Source organism: Piliocolobus tephrosceles, chromosome 3 (genome assembly GCF_002776525.5).
Source record: "Piliocolobus tephrosceles isolate RC106 chromosome 3, ASM277652v3, whole genome shotgun sequence".
Lineage (NCBI taxonomy): Eukaryota > Metazoa > Chordata > Mammalia > Primates > Cercopithecidae > Piliocolobus > Piliocolobus tephrosceles.
In genome coordinates, this window is record NC_045436.1 from 16,837,055 (window position 1) to 16,852,571 (window position 15,517).

The following is a 15,517-nucleotide window of genomic DNA, read 5'->3' on the forward strand; positions in this document are numbered from 1 at the left end:
TGGATTCCGCAGACATAAAAACGATCCTCAGAGACTGTTATGAACACCTCTGTGCATACAGGTTAGAAAATCTAGAGGACATGAATAAATTCCTGGAAGTACACAAACTCCCAAGATTGATTCAGGAAGAAATGGAAATACTGAATAGACCAATATCGAGTTCTGAAATTGAATCAGTAGTGAAAAACCAGCAAACAATAAAAGCCCAGACTAGATGGATTCACAGCCAAATTTTATCAACCATACAAAGAAGAGCTGGTACCAATTCTATTAAAATTATTCCAAAAAATCAACGAGAAGGGACTCCTCTTGAACTCATTCCATGAAACTAGTATCACCCTGATGTCAAAACCTGACAAAGACACAAAGAAAAAAAGACAACTACAGGTGAATCACCCTGATGAACATAGACACAAAAATCCTCAATAAAATACTAGCAAACCAAATTCAGCAGTACCTCAAAAAGCTAATTCACCATGGGATGCTAATTCATTCCTGGGATGTAAGGCTGGTTCAACATATGCAAAGCAATAAACATGATTCACCACATAAACAGAATTAAAAACAAAGCCCATATAATCATCTTAATAGATGTAGAAAATGCTTTTGATAAATCCCATTATCCTCTCATGACAAAAACCCTCAATGAACTAGGCATTAAAAATATATATCAAAATAATAAAAGATATCTATGACAAACCCATAGCCAACACCATACTGAATGGGCAAAAGTTGGAAGTATTTTCCTTAAGAACTGGAACAAGACAAGGATGCCCATCCTTACCACTCCTATTCGACATAGTACTGGTAGTCCCACTTTCTTTGAAAGAAAGAAACATAAAGCATCCAAATAGGAAAAGAAGTCAAATTACCTCTCTTCACTAATGATATGATTCTATGCCTAGAAAACCTCACTGACTCTGCCAAATGGCTTACAGACCTGATAAATGACTTCCGTGAAGTTTCAGTATACAAAATCAATGTACAAAATTTAGTAGTATTTTTATATACCAATAACATTCAAGCTGAGAGTTGAATCAAGAACACAATCTCATTTACAATAGTCACACACATAAAAGCAAATGTAGGACTACACTAACCAAGGATGTAAAAAATCTCTACAAGGAGAAATACAAAACACTGATGAAAGAAATCATAGATGACATAATAATGAAAAAAAAATTCCATGCTCATGGGTTGGAAGAATAGATATTGTTATAATAGCCATACTATCCAAAACTATCTATAGATTCAATGCTATTTCTGTCAAATTACCAATGTCATTTTTCACAGAATTAGAAAAAACTATTCTCAAATTCATATGGAAGCAACAAAAGAGCCCAAATAGCCAAGACAATCCTAAGCAAATAGAACAGAGCCGGAGGTACCACATTACCTAAATCAAACTGTTCTACAAGACTACAGTAATCAAAACAGGAGGGTACTGGTACAAAAACACAGACAGAGCATGGGAACAGACTGGAGAACCCAGAAATAAAGCAGCATGCCTACAATCAACTGATCTTGTACAAAGTCGACAAAAATAAGCAATGAGAAGAGAACTCCATATTACATAAATAGTGCTGGGATAACTGGATATCCACTTGACAAAAATAAGCAATGGGAAAAGGACTTCCTATTCAATAAATAGTGCTGGAATAACTGGATATCTATGTGCAGAAGAATGAAACTGGACTCCTACCTCTCACCATATACAAAAGTTAACTCAAGATAGATTAAAGACTTAAGTGTACGACCTCAAACTATAAAAATTATAGAAGAAAATCTAGGAAATGGTTTTCTGGGCATTGGCCTTGGCAAAGAATTTATGACTAAGAACTCAAAAGCAATTGCAACAAAATCAAACATTGACAAGTGTGGCCTATTAAACTTACGAGTTTCTTCACAGTAAGAGAAACTATCAACAGAGTACACAGACACCCCACAGAATGAGAGAAAATATTTGCAAACTACGTATCTGACAAAGGTCTAATATCTAGAATCCATAAGGAACCTAAATGAATCAACAAATAAAAAACAAATAACCCCGTTAAAATGTGGGCAAAGGACTCTTCTCAAAAGAAGACATACAAGTGGCCAAAAAACATATTGATACATGCTTAACATCACCAATTATAAATGCAAATCAAAACCACAATGAGATATCATCTCACACCAGTCAAATGGCTATTATTAAAAAGTAAAAATACAGGCCGGGTACAGTGGCTCACACCTATAATCCTAGCACTTTGGGAGGCCGAGGCAGGCAGATCACCTGAGGTCAGGAGTTCAAGATTAGCCTGGCCAAAATGGGGAAACCCCATTGCTACAAAAAATACAAAAATTAGCCAGGTATGGTGGCAGGTGCCTGTAGTCCCAGCTACATGGGAGGCCAAGGCAAGAGAATTACTTGAACCTAGGAGATGTGGGTTGCAGTGAGCCGAGATTGCACCATGGCACCAGCCTGAGCAACAGAGTGAGACTAGATCTAAAAAAAAAAAAAGGTAAAAATAGAATATGTCAGGAGGGCTGCAGAGAAAAAAGAACACTTATACACTGTTGGTGGGAATGTAAATTAGTTCAGCCACTGAGGAAAGCAGTTTGGAGACTTCTCAAAGAACTAAAAATAGAACTACCATGCTGGTGGTTGGTTGCTGGTTCTAAAAATAGAACCCAGCAATCTCATTACTGGGTATATGTCCAAAGGAAAATAAATCATTGGAAAATAAACCATTTTACCAAAAGACACATGCACTCACATGTTCATTGCAGCACTATTCATGATAGTAAAGACATTGAATCAACCTTTGTGCCCATCAATGGTGGACTGAATAAAGATAGTGTGGTACATATACACCATGGAATACTTCACTGCCATAAAAAATGAACAAAATCATTTCCTTTGCAGCAACATGGATGCAGCTAGAGGCTATTATTCTAAGCGTATTAATGCAGTAACAGAAAATCAAATACCACATGTTTTCATTTATAAGAGGAGGATAAGCATTGGGTACACATGGAAATAAATAAGAGAACAAAAGTCATTGATCACTACAAGAGAGGTGGGGAATAGGGGGTCAATGGTTAAAGAACTACCTATTGGATACCATACTCACTATCTGGGTGATGCATTCAATTATAACCCAAACTGCAGTAGCACACAGTATTCACTTGCAACAATCCTGCACGTGTATTCCCTGAATCTAAAATAAAAGTTAAACTTAAAAATAGATACTACAAAATAATGCAAAAGATCAATGAACTGTAAAATTGATTTTTTTTTTTTTTTGAGACAGAGTTTTTTGCTCTCATTGCCCAGGCTGGAGTGCAATGGTGCAATCTCAGCTCACTGCAACCTCTGCCTCCCGGGTTCAAGAGATCCTCTTGTCTCAGCCTCCTGAGTAGCTAGAATTAGAGGCAGGCGCCACCACGCCCAGCTAATTTTACATTTTTAGTAGAGCCAGGGTTTCACCATGTTGATCAGACTGGTCTCGAATTCCTGACCTTGTGATCTGCCCGCCTCGGCTTCCCAAAGTGCTGGGATTGCAGTCGTGAGCCACAGTGCCCCGCCAATTTTTTAAACAGATAAACAAATGTAACAAATCTTTAGCTAGACTAAGAATGGAAGAGAGAAGACTCAAATAAATAAAATCAGAAGTGAAAAAGGAGACATAACAACTGAGACCTCAGAAGCACAAAGGATTGTTAGGGACTATTATGAACAACTATACACCAAAATATTAGAAACTTAGAAGAAATAGATAAATTCTTGTAAATACGCAACCTATGAAGATTGAACCATGAAGAAAAAGAAAACCTGAAGAGACCAATAATGAATAATGAAATCAAAGCAGTAATAGTCTCCCAGTGAAGAAAAGCCCAACACTTGATGATTAATTACTGAATGCAACCAAACTTCTAAGGAAGAACTAATACCAAGTCTACTGTAACTATTTCAAAAAATCAAAGAGGAGGGAATTCTTCCAAACTCATTCTATAATGTCAGTATTATCCTGATACTTAAACTAGACAAACACATACACATACAAAATCTATAGGCCAATATTCCTCACAAACATAGATGTAAAAACCCTAAACAAAACATCATTCGATAAGACATTAAAAAGAACATTCACCATAATGAAGTGGGCTTCATCCTAAAGATGCAAAGATGGTTCAACATATGCAAATCAATAAATGTGATATATCACACCAAGAGAATCAAGGATAAAAAGATTGTGATCATTTTGGTACATGCTGAAAAAGTATTTGGTAAAATTTAACATTCTTTTATGATAAAAACTCTTAACAAATTGGATGTAGAAAGAAAATACCTCAATATGATAAAAGCCATACATTACAAATCCACATGTAAAATCACACTGAAAGGGGGAAAATTGAAAGGCTTTCCACTAAGATTTGGAACAAGACAAGGATGCTCGCTTTCAACACTTTTATTTAACCTAGTTCTGAAAGTCCTAGCCTGAGTAATTAGGCAAGAAAAAGAAACAAAGGGCATCAAAGTTGTAACGGAAGAAGATGACATGATCTTATTTTTAGAAAAACCTAAAGACTCCACCAAAAGTTCTTGGAACTGATGAATTAATTCAATAAAGTTGCTGTACACTAACAGAAATCAATCTGAAAAGAAATCAAGTAAACAATCCCATTTATAATAGCTCAAAAATACCTAAGAATAAATTTAACTAAAGAAGTGAAGTAATCTGTACAAACCAATGATGAAAGGAATTGAAGACACATAAAAAATGGAAAGATATACCATGGTCATTGATTGGAAGAATTAATACTGTCAAAATCTCTACACTATCCGAAATGATATAAATAATTAATGTAATCCATATCAAATTACCAATGACATTCTTCACAAGAGACAGAAAAAAATCCAAAAATTTGAAGGGAACAAGAAAAGGACCTAAATAGCTAAAGTGGTCCTGAACAAAAAGAACAAAGCAGGAGGCATCACATTGCCTGATTTCAAATTATACCACAAAGCTATAGTAACCAAAATAGCATAGTACTGGCATAAAAACAGATGCATACACCAATGGAACAAAATAGAGAACCCAGAAGTAAATCCATGCACTTACAGCCAACTCATTTTTGACAAAGGTGGCAAGAACATTCAATGGGGAAAAGTACAGTTTCTTCAATAAACGATGCTGGGAAAATGGGATATCCATAAAAAGAAAAATGAAATTAGATGTTTATCTTTGATCAGGTACAAAAATCAACCAAAAATAGATTACAAACTTAACTATATGACCCCAAACTATGAAACTACTAGAAGAAAATGCTGGGGAAACACTACAGGACACTAGTCTGGGCAAATATTTTTTTTTGCTAACACCTCAAAAGCACATGCAACAAAAGCAAAAATAGACAAATTTACATCAAACTAGAAAGTTTCTGTAGAGCAAGGAAACAATCAACAAAGTGAAGAGACAACCTATAGGATGGGAGAAAATATTTGCAAACTATCCATCTGACAAGGAAATAATAACCAGAATATATAATGAACTCAAACAACTCAATAGTAAAAGCTCTCAAATAATTCAATTAAAAATGAGCAAAATACCTGAATAGACATTTCTCAAAAGAAGACATACAAACAGCCAACAGGTATATGAAAAATGTTCAACATTTTTAGTCATCAGAGAAATGCAAATCAAAACCACGTTAAGGTTATATCTTATCCAAGTTAAACTGGCTATTATTTCAAAGACAAAAAATTAAAAAATGCTGGCAAGGATGCAGAGAAAGGGCAATGCTCCTACACTGTTGGTGGAAATGCAAAGTAATATGGAAACTAGAGGAAAGAGTATGGAGGGTCCTCAAAATACTAAAATAGAACTACCATATAATCTAGCAATCCTACTGCTGGGTATATTTTCAAAAGAAAAGGAGTCGGTATGTAGAAGTGATATCTGCATTCCCGTTTTTTTGTGGCGATGGTCTCAATAGTTACCTAAGTGTCCATCACTGGATGAATGGATAAAGAAAAGGTAGTATATACACACAATGGAATATTATGCAGCCATAAAAAGGAATGAAATACTATCATTTCCAGGAACATAGATGGAACTGAAGTTCATTATTTTAAGTGAAATAAGTCAGGCATAGAAAAACATCCCATGTCCTAGTTCATATGGGGAGCTAAACAAGTTGATCTCATGGAGGTAGAAAGTAGACTGGTGGTTACCAGAGGCTGGGAATAGAAGGGAGTGGGGGTGGGGAGGGGGTAAAAAGAGAATTTGGTTAATGAGTACAGAAATACAGTTAAATAGAAAATATATGTTCTAGTATTTGACAGTACTGTAGTGATACAGTTTGGTTGTTTGTCCCCTCCAAATCTTATGTCAAAATGTGGTCCCCAGTGTTGGAGGTGAGGCCTGGTGGGAGGTGTTTGGATCATGGGGGAATGGATTCCTCATTAATTAGGTTTAGGGCCATCCCCTTGCTGGTGAGTGAACTATCGTGAGATCTGGTTGTTTAAAAGTGTGTGGCAGCTCACCCCTGTGTCTCTTGCTTTTGCTTTCACCATGTGACATGCTGGCTCCCTGTTGCCTTCCACAATGATTAAAAGCTTCCTGAGGCCCTTACCAGAAGCAGATGCCAGCACCACCTTCTTGTGCAGCCTGCAGAACTGTGAGCCAATTAAACTTCTGTTCCTTGTAAATTACCCAGGCTCAGATATTTCTTTATAGCAATGCAAAAATGGCCTTACACAAGTAGGGAGATTATAGTTAACAATAATTTATTATATATTTCAAGATGGCTAGAGGAGAATTTCCAACACAAAGAAAAGATGAATGTTTGAGGTGATGGATATCCCAGTTACCCTGATTTGATCATTATGCACTGCATACATGTATCAAAATTTCACATGTACCCCACAAATATGTATAATGATTATATATCAAGAAAAATAAAAACAAAAACCAAAAAAGAAAGAAACTACAAGAGCTCACTTGGGAAGGTGACATGTCTATTATCATTATTAAGTCATCCCAGAACATAGGTCGCAAAGCAACATGCTGATATTCTATCAGAATTGTCAAAATTATGTAGCCATAGTGTGAAGAGGGTCTTGGGGCTTACCTTAAAAGAGATTTCATACTGTTCTCCGCCCCAGATTTCTAAACCTGGATCATAGCCACCCAATTCCCAAAACCATTTCCGATCCACAGCAAAGAGACCTCCAGCCATAACAGGAGACCTGTGAAATGAACAAAATAATCTTTCAAGGACTATGAACATTACAGACAGTGGCATTTTGCTTGGGAAAAAAGTAAAATTCGAGATATGTTTTAGTGGGCAGCTGTGTGGAACTTTTCAGCACTGGTTTTCTGTAAGTAGATATAGGGTTCTCTTGCGTCTGTCACCGAAGTGGACATGGGTGGGGAGGGAGAAAAATTCTTGTGAGCATTAAATATTTGCAGTTCAGGTTTTAATGCAACAATTGCCCTGCAGAGCCACATTTGCTCCACTTGTTTATCGTTAATGAGAAATATTACTACATGAGCAATAATGACCCATAAAGTGAGAAATATCACTCAGTTTTATGGTTTTCCCCAAAGTAAAGGGATCTTATTCTATTAGACAGATAAAAGTATTGAAAATGCTTTTGTAGACAACATCTTTGAGTAATCTCTCAGTACGCATTCACCAAGCATCTACTATGAACAGGTCATGTCCAATTTACAAACTACAAATCGGCTGGTTAGAATAAAATAAGCAACCAGAATTAGTTGTTTAATGTGCTAAAGTTGAAATTTAAACTAAGTCTTTTCATTTTATATATATTTTCAATTTCATAATATTTCATTTCATTTCATTTCAATATAATACATTTCATTATATTCTTTTTAGGCCTTCTCTGCCTTTCTAAGAAATATTAATTTTGATTAAATAATAATTTTCAAGTATTCCACTCCTGCTAGGATGCATTCATGTAATAAGATAATTATAACTACTTGGTGAGCCCTGACCTAAATGTTTTTGCAGTTCAAAGGTGTTCTTGTTTATTTATTTTTTGATTGCTCACTATGTGCTGGGCTAAAGAATAAGATCTGTATCTAATTACCTTGATCAATCCTCACAACAACCCTGTGAACAACAAACATCCCTATGCACGGTTCGAGGAATCATGCAGAAGAGGTGGAATGTTGCCCAAGACTGAGGCTAGTGTGTGGTGAGGCTGGGCTAGGGCTCTTCACCACAACACTGTTTCTGTTTCAATGTTTGGAGGCGAAGGGAGATAACTACATACAAATGGATGTGAAACAAAGAACACCCTTATGCAGATCAAGCAAATCGATAAAAACACATAATTGATGTGACAGTTTTGAAAATTTTTTTGAAACAAAGGATATTTATAAATAACAGTACAACATTTTAAACGTTGATATACACAAAAAGATCTGCATAACCATAGTAGACACTAATTTACTGATCAACTGAGAACTTAGTCTTGGTAATGCTTTATGAGTCACTTGAAGAACATAAACCTGACTCTGTCTTCAGTGTATTATGTAATTCAAAGACTTTGCATGCTGAGATGGTACCTGATTTAGTTACTTCAGTCTAGGAATTTTTTGAAGATGTAGGCTTTATGCAGATGAAGAGATTGCAAGACTGGAAGAGGGATTTAGGTTTTTCCCCAGGAAAGTGGGCAGAATTCAGAAAATAATATAAAAAAACTCTCTCATGTAATTTTTTATTTTGTTTGTAATAAAAATCCAAGAATCATATGTGCCTTACTTTATCCCTCTCTCTAGCAGCCTGATCTTTTCCCATTTTTCACCCACTGAATTTCAGAGAGGAATTACAACTGAAGCTGCAACAAACGAGGATTGTAACATTTATCGGCTGCAGTTCCCCGAAGAACACTTTACCCATTGTAAGCATTGCTTCTGCGAGTGTTAGTTATAAGTAGTCAGAAATTCTCCGTCTTATTTAATCTGAACTGCAAATAGAAAGGTCCCAAGTCATACAAATATATTCTTATTTGATTGTGTAAAACATGAGACAAAGTGCACCAAAACTTACACCGTGCACAATGAATCCCAAAACTAGAACTACCATAGGTATGGTGTTAAAGATACTGGGTAAGAAAAATTCTAGGTTGGGTTTTTATTGCAAATTGTCAGAAACACAATAATCTTGTTTCTTAATGAGTTTATAAAAAACCCATGCAGTGTATCTCAGGTTATTTTAGACATATAATAACATAAATTCAGATGAATCTCCTGTACCTTTATTGATGTTCCTACAAAGACCTAAATAAATTAGTATCTCCTGTCTTGATTGGTGTGAATGACAGGTAAGAAATAAACTTTTTATTTACTGTATTTATGTCTTTACTCATATGTGTCCATGAGTTTTAAAAACAGCTTAATTGTTGTGTAATTGACGTACAATTGATTGCACATATTTTAAGTGTACAATTTGATAGATTTTGACTTGTGTGTATCTCCATGCAGCCATCACTGAAAGTAGACCTATCTGTTATTTGTCAAAGTTTCCTCATGTCTCTTTGTAATCTCTTCTCATTTCCTTCCAACAGGCAATGACTGATCTGCTTTCTGTCACTATAGATTAGTTTGCATTTTCTACAATTTTATATATATAGAATTATACAGTATACATTTTTTGGGGGGTCTGGCTTCTTTCATTCAGTATAACTATTTTGAGATGCATCCATGCTGTAGCATGTATCAGTTGTTCATTATTTTTAAATTGCAGAGTAGTATTCTATTTGCATGAATTTACACAATTGATTATCCATTCACCTGTTAATGGACGTTTGGGATATTACAAATGAAGCTGCCATAAACTTTGTGTACTAATCTTTGTGTGGATATGTGCTTCCATTTCTCCTGGAAAAATTCCTAGAAGTGGAATAACTAGATCATGTAGTAGGTATGTCTAATCTTTCAAGAAACTGCCAAACTGTTTTCAAGAGTGGCTGTACCACTTTCTATTCCTGGAAGCAGTATTGAGTTTCATTTGCTTCATGCCTCACTAATACTTGTTTTGGTCAGTCTTGAAGTTTAGTCATGATAATAGGTGTATAGTGGTATCTTCTTTTGGTTTTATTTTGCATTTCCATAATTATTAATAATGTTAATGTGTTTGTATCATTTCTGTTTTTTCCTAGTAAGTCTGGCTAGAGGCTTATCAATTTTGTTAATCTGTTGAAAGAACTAACTTTTGGTTTCATTGATTTTTCTCTATCGTTTTTCTGTTTTATATTTCATTGATTTCTCTTTAGTCTTTATTATTTTAATTCTTCCGCTTACTTTGGATTTAATGTGCTCTTCTTTCCTGGTTATTTAAGGTGGAAACTGAGATAACTGATTTGTGACTTTTTAAAAATACAGGTGTTTAGTGCTATAAATCTCTTCCTAACTATTGCTTTAGTAGACTACTACAAATATAAGAATACATCATGTTATTTTTTTCATTCAGTTCAAAATATTTTCTAATTTCTCTTTTATTTTGTGACATATTGGTTATATAGAAATATATAATTAGTTTCTGAATATTTGGGGAATTTTTTGGAGATCCTTTGGTTATTAATTTCCAATTTAATTCCATTGTCGTCAGAGAATATACTTGGTATGACTTGAATTCTTTTAAATTTATTGTGACATTTTAATGGCTTAGAATATGGTCCATCTTGGTAAATGTTCCATGTGTATTTGAAAAGGATGTGTATTCTATTCCTGTTGGATACAGTGTTCTATAAATATTTATTAGGTCAAGTTGGTTGATAGTGTTATTCGAATCTCCTATATTCTTATTGATTTTACATCACCTTGATGTATCAATTACGGAAAGAGAGGTATTGAAATCTATGACTGTATTCCGGATTTGTTTATTTCTTCCTGCTATTCTGTCAGTTTTTTGCATCATGTTTCTGTGGCTCTCTTAATAGGTGCATAAATGTTCAGGCTTTTTTTTTTTTTTTTTTGGTTCTTGATGAATTAACTTTATTATTGCTATGAAATGACTTTTATTATCCCTAATAATATTCTTCACTCTGTCATCTATTTTGTCTTGATATTATTGTAGTCACTCCAGCTTTATTTGGATTTGCGTTATCTAAATACTAGTATTTATAACTTTTTCTATCTTTTTACTTTTAAACTCTTTGTGTCTTTACGCTTAAAATAGTTTTCTTATGGGTAACATATACTTGCATCTTGCATTTCAACTGTGTTATTTAGATCACTTACTTTCTATATGATTATTCACGTGTTTAGGTTGAAATCTATAATCTTCCTCTTTCTCTTCTATTTGCCTCATCTGTTGTTTTCTTTCCCCTTTTTTTGTCTTCCTTTTGATTAACTGAATATTTTTCATAATTTCATTTATTATCCTTTTTGACATAACAGTACTCCTTGTTTCTTCATTTTAAGTGGTTTCTTTGTTATCGTAATGGTTTATGGCATATATCTTTCTTTTATTACAGTTTATGTTCCAGTGATATTATGTCACCACACATATATTATAAAAAGCTATTGAGAGTATGGCTGCATTTCTCTTCCCCCAGTCTATGTCTTTGTTATCATACATTTTACTTTTACACATGTTTTGAATCCCCATGTTGTATTATTATTATTTTTGTTTAATTGGCCAATTACCTTTTAAAAAGATTTAAATAATATTTTATTATGAACACCATTTTATATAGATGAAATTTTATTATGAACACCTTTTCTGTATTCTGTTGGAAATAAGTGGCTCTAAGGAAAATTTAAATTGTGATGTATTATGCACAACTGAGTTTGTGGATTAAAATTCATACTCCACCACCAAAATAGGAGTTAACTATTATGCAGTGTTGTACTGAAGTTAACAAGGATGACTGTTACCCTCATACATTAAAGATAAAAGATTTTAATGTGTCACACTGTTTTTTCATTAGAGGAAATGAAAAAGAGTAGTTTATTATTTTGAGCATGTTCTTCCAGTCTTTTGCTTTAAATATAATATTAATTACTTGAAACTTTAGCTATGGGCTCCATTGCCTACAATCTCTCACTTGTTTATTTTCACATTGTTTGTTTTTTTGCAAAATATTCTTGCTATTTTTGTTTCCCTGAAAGTGTTAACACATTGCAAGTGTGTTCTAATGTGGCTCTGTGTCCATGTAACTTTTAACATATTAATGTACTTTATGAATATTGTTCACAATATCACAAATCAGGCTTTGAGTTTTGCTACTAATACAAACCTGTTATCCATGAGATGCCTTTTAAAATTAATATGATCATGACGCAACATGTTCTTACTGAAGATTTTTTATTCTACAGGCCATAGAAATAACATGACTTTTCTGAATATATAGTAGAAATCAATTTTCTATTTTATGTTAATTCTGTTAAATAAGGTAATAAATATGCTTTCCTTTTTCCTTATGGTAGACTAATTTACTTTTCTCTAACAATTTTTATATTCTAAACTTAGCTAAATTTTAAATTAATGAGGCTATACGGTAAAGTGTACTAAAACCATTCTTTATTCGGTATCAGCAAGAAACTCTTTATGTTTTCATATGTGAATGCATTTTTCAAAGTGTGTAGTTGGTCATCTTCTCTAAACCCAGATACAGTACTTAATGCTTGTAGCCTTGAGTGACTCCTATAGTATTCTAAGGAGTTGCTGATCTTCCTAATATTCTCTATTTCACATATTGACTATTTATGCCATAAATGAAAAAAATGGTGGAGTTTAATTGAAAAAAATTCTCTGGGCTGCGCGTGGTGGCTCAAGCCTGTAATCTCAGCACTTTGGGAGGCCAAGACGGGCGGATCACGAGGTCAGGAGATCCAGACCATCCTGGCTAACATGGTGAAACCCCGTCTCTACTAAAAAATACTAAAAACTAGCCGGACGAGGTGGCGGCGCCTGTAGTCCCAGCTATTCGGGAGGCTGAGGCAGGAGAATCGCGGGAATTCGGGAGGCGAAGCTTGCAGTGAGCTGAGATCCGGCCACTGCACTCCAGCCTGGGGGACAGAGCGAGACTTCGTCTCAAAAAAAAAAAAAAAAAAAAAAAATTCTCTGGCTTATTTTTGCCTACTTTCTCACATTTTTAGACAACATTATTTCAAGTTTTAATGCATCTTGTATAATCTTCAGGGATCAGGATAATAAAAAAATGACATTATATGGAAAGATAAACATATATAAATAAACTTATTTAAAAAATTACTTACTATTAAAACTTAGGTTCAGTAAACTAAAGGATACCGCCAATTTGACCTCTTAGAAAATAAACTGGCTCACAATTTCCATTCATTTCAATGGCCACAGTGAGCATTCCGGACATGTGGCTTGCAATGTGAATTTGATCAGCAATGAAATGGCACAGTTTCCCTCAGGACTCAGTCAAGCCAAGTCTATAAGCATAAAGATGAACCACATAATTTTCAATTATATAACCAGAAATCTTTAGTTGGCCCATGACTCAGAACACTTGCAGCTAAAATATAATTATTTTCAACTAGAATTCAATTGTGGAGTAAAATGATATTTCAGGTTAAAACACTGTTTTTAAACACTTTGTCCTTTGAAGTATGAAAGCATTGCTTAAATTAGAATTTTGAAAAGAGTGACTAAATAACTACAGATACATTCATTTGTATAATTTATCTTTAAAAATTACCATTTTTGTATAATTTGTTTACTTTTTATGGTGTCACGAGGTTCTATGGGGATGAGAGAGGACTATTGTTCTGGTAGGCAAGGAGATGATCACTCCTGGGCTGGGAGAAATGTGTCCTCTTTGGAAGGCCAGGATGCAGAAGTGGAGGAAAAAATGGATTCCAATCATAGAAGGCTGTGCTTTCTCCTGACTCATCCATCTTGGAACGACAGATGTATAATGGGAAAAATGGCTCCGACAGCATGGGAACTGAACAAATTGTGTAAGTGAAGACGTTTCCCACCGAGTGCCCAGGCCTGTGCCCGGAGACAGCAGTGTTGAGTAAACCAAGGGTTACTCTCTGCTCCATGGACTCTGAGGAAGTATTGAATAAATGAATGATCTATGTCTTAGCAGCATTTCACTTCTTACTTCTTCCACTAGACTGCACCAAACTGCTGGAATTTTTATTTTTTTTAAACAGTAATAAGTGGCAACAACAGCGAAAATAGCAACAAACAGAGGTTTTCTGCTTTTCCTTCTGAGAAATAATAGTTAACTTGGATTGTATCCCAGGAATGAGGGGTTCTTTGACTTACCAGTAGAGGACAGACTCCCAAAGTAACAGCATTAATAAGATGGGGATCTCAGATTTGTTAAATCTGAACTAAATGGAATGCGACTCTATGTTAGATGGTAAGAATAATGGTCCCAGTGAATCGTGGTTTCTGTGTCCATGCCCTTGTGTGGTACACTCCTACACTGACTGGCTTGTCCAGGTGACTTGGTGTAGCCAACATCAACAAATGTGGTGCAAGCACAGGTCTTATGCACTGAGGCTTGCACCCCTTCTTACTACTTCAGGAAGCCTGTTGGAGACACGTGGCCCAGATGACAATCAGCACCAACTACCATGTATGCAAGTGAGATGGTCTTAGATCACCCAGCTGCAGCTGAACCACCAGATGCCCAGCATTCCATGAAAGACCCCAGATACAGGGCGACCAACTGTCCTGGTTTGCTTGAGACTGATGAGTCTCCCCAGATGCTGAACTTTTAGTGCTAAAACTGAGAAAATCCCAGGCAAACAAGATAAATTGTTCACCCTATTTAAGAGACCAACAGAACAACCATTTAGTCAAGCTTTGTCTGAATTTCTGACCCTAAGAACGGTGAACCAACAAAATGGTTGCTGTTTGAAGCCACTGAGTTCTGGGACGGTTTGTGGTATACCCATAGATGGCAGATAACAGACCTCATTTTGAGATTCAAGCTCTTAAAGGAAGATGTATTAGCATTTCCATTATATTACTGACAGATGAAAACAGCTCTTGATAGAGACAGGCTTTTGGGTAGTTTCTTTATTTCTAAAGTCTCTCTGAAATAGGCTCATTGTTTTGGGGTCATTTTGAAAAGTTATCTGCACTCATATGCTAGGGTATATTGCAATGCATAACTGGATTTACTGGATTTCAGAGCTTCTGAAAATGAAAGTGGAAGCTGCTCCTTAAAAATAAAAAAAGCTCCATGTTTTCCTAGATTTACAAATGCAAATGCAAATGTTTAGAAAAGAGTTAGTAGAAAAGGAATAAGGCCAACTAGTTATCCAAAAGCAGGTGGCAGAATTATGACTTCTCAGCTTTTTGGATAAGATGAGGAAGAAAACAAAATTATAAATCATGGTACAAATTTTGTGCTATTTTGTACCATGATTTATAATTCTGTTTTTATCACACACATAATGACATATCATACTGTTATGGTTTAAAAGGTTTTATAAGATTGAATACGCTTTTTGCTGCTTACTTCGTATGTAGAATAGTAGACTCTTCTGTGAAAGGATAT

General features: G+C 35.0%; 1 protein-coding gene across 1 annotated transcript in view; it reads right to left on the bottom strand.

Annotated features, from left to right (window-relative positions):
- GALNTL6 (polypeptide N-acetylgalactosaminyltransferase like 6) overlaps positions 1 to 15,517 on the bottom strand; it is a 1,222,618-nt gene that overhangs the window by 154,252 nt on the left and 1,052,849 nt on the right. Inside the window, exon 7 of the mRNA XM_023226155.2 lies at positions 7,120 to 7,237. Coding sequence (XP_023081923.1) covers positions 7,120 to 7,237 — 118 coding nt within the window. The remainder of the gene's footprint in view (positions 1 to 7,119; positions 7,238 to 15,517) is intronic.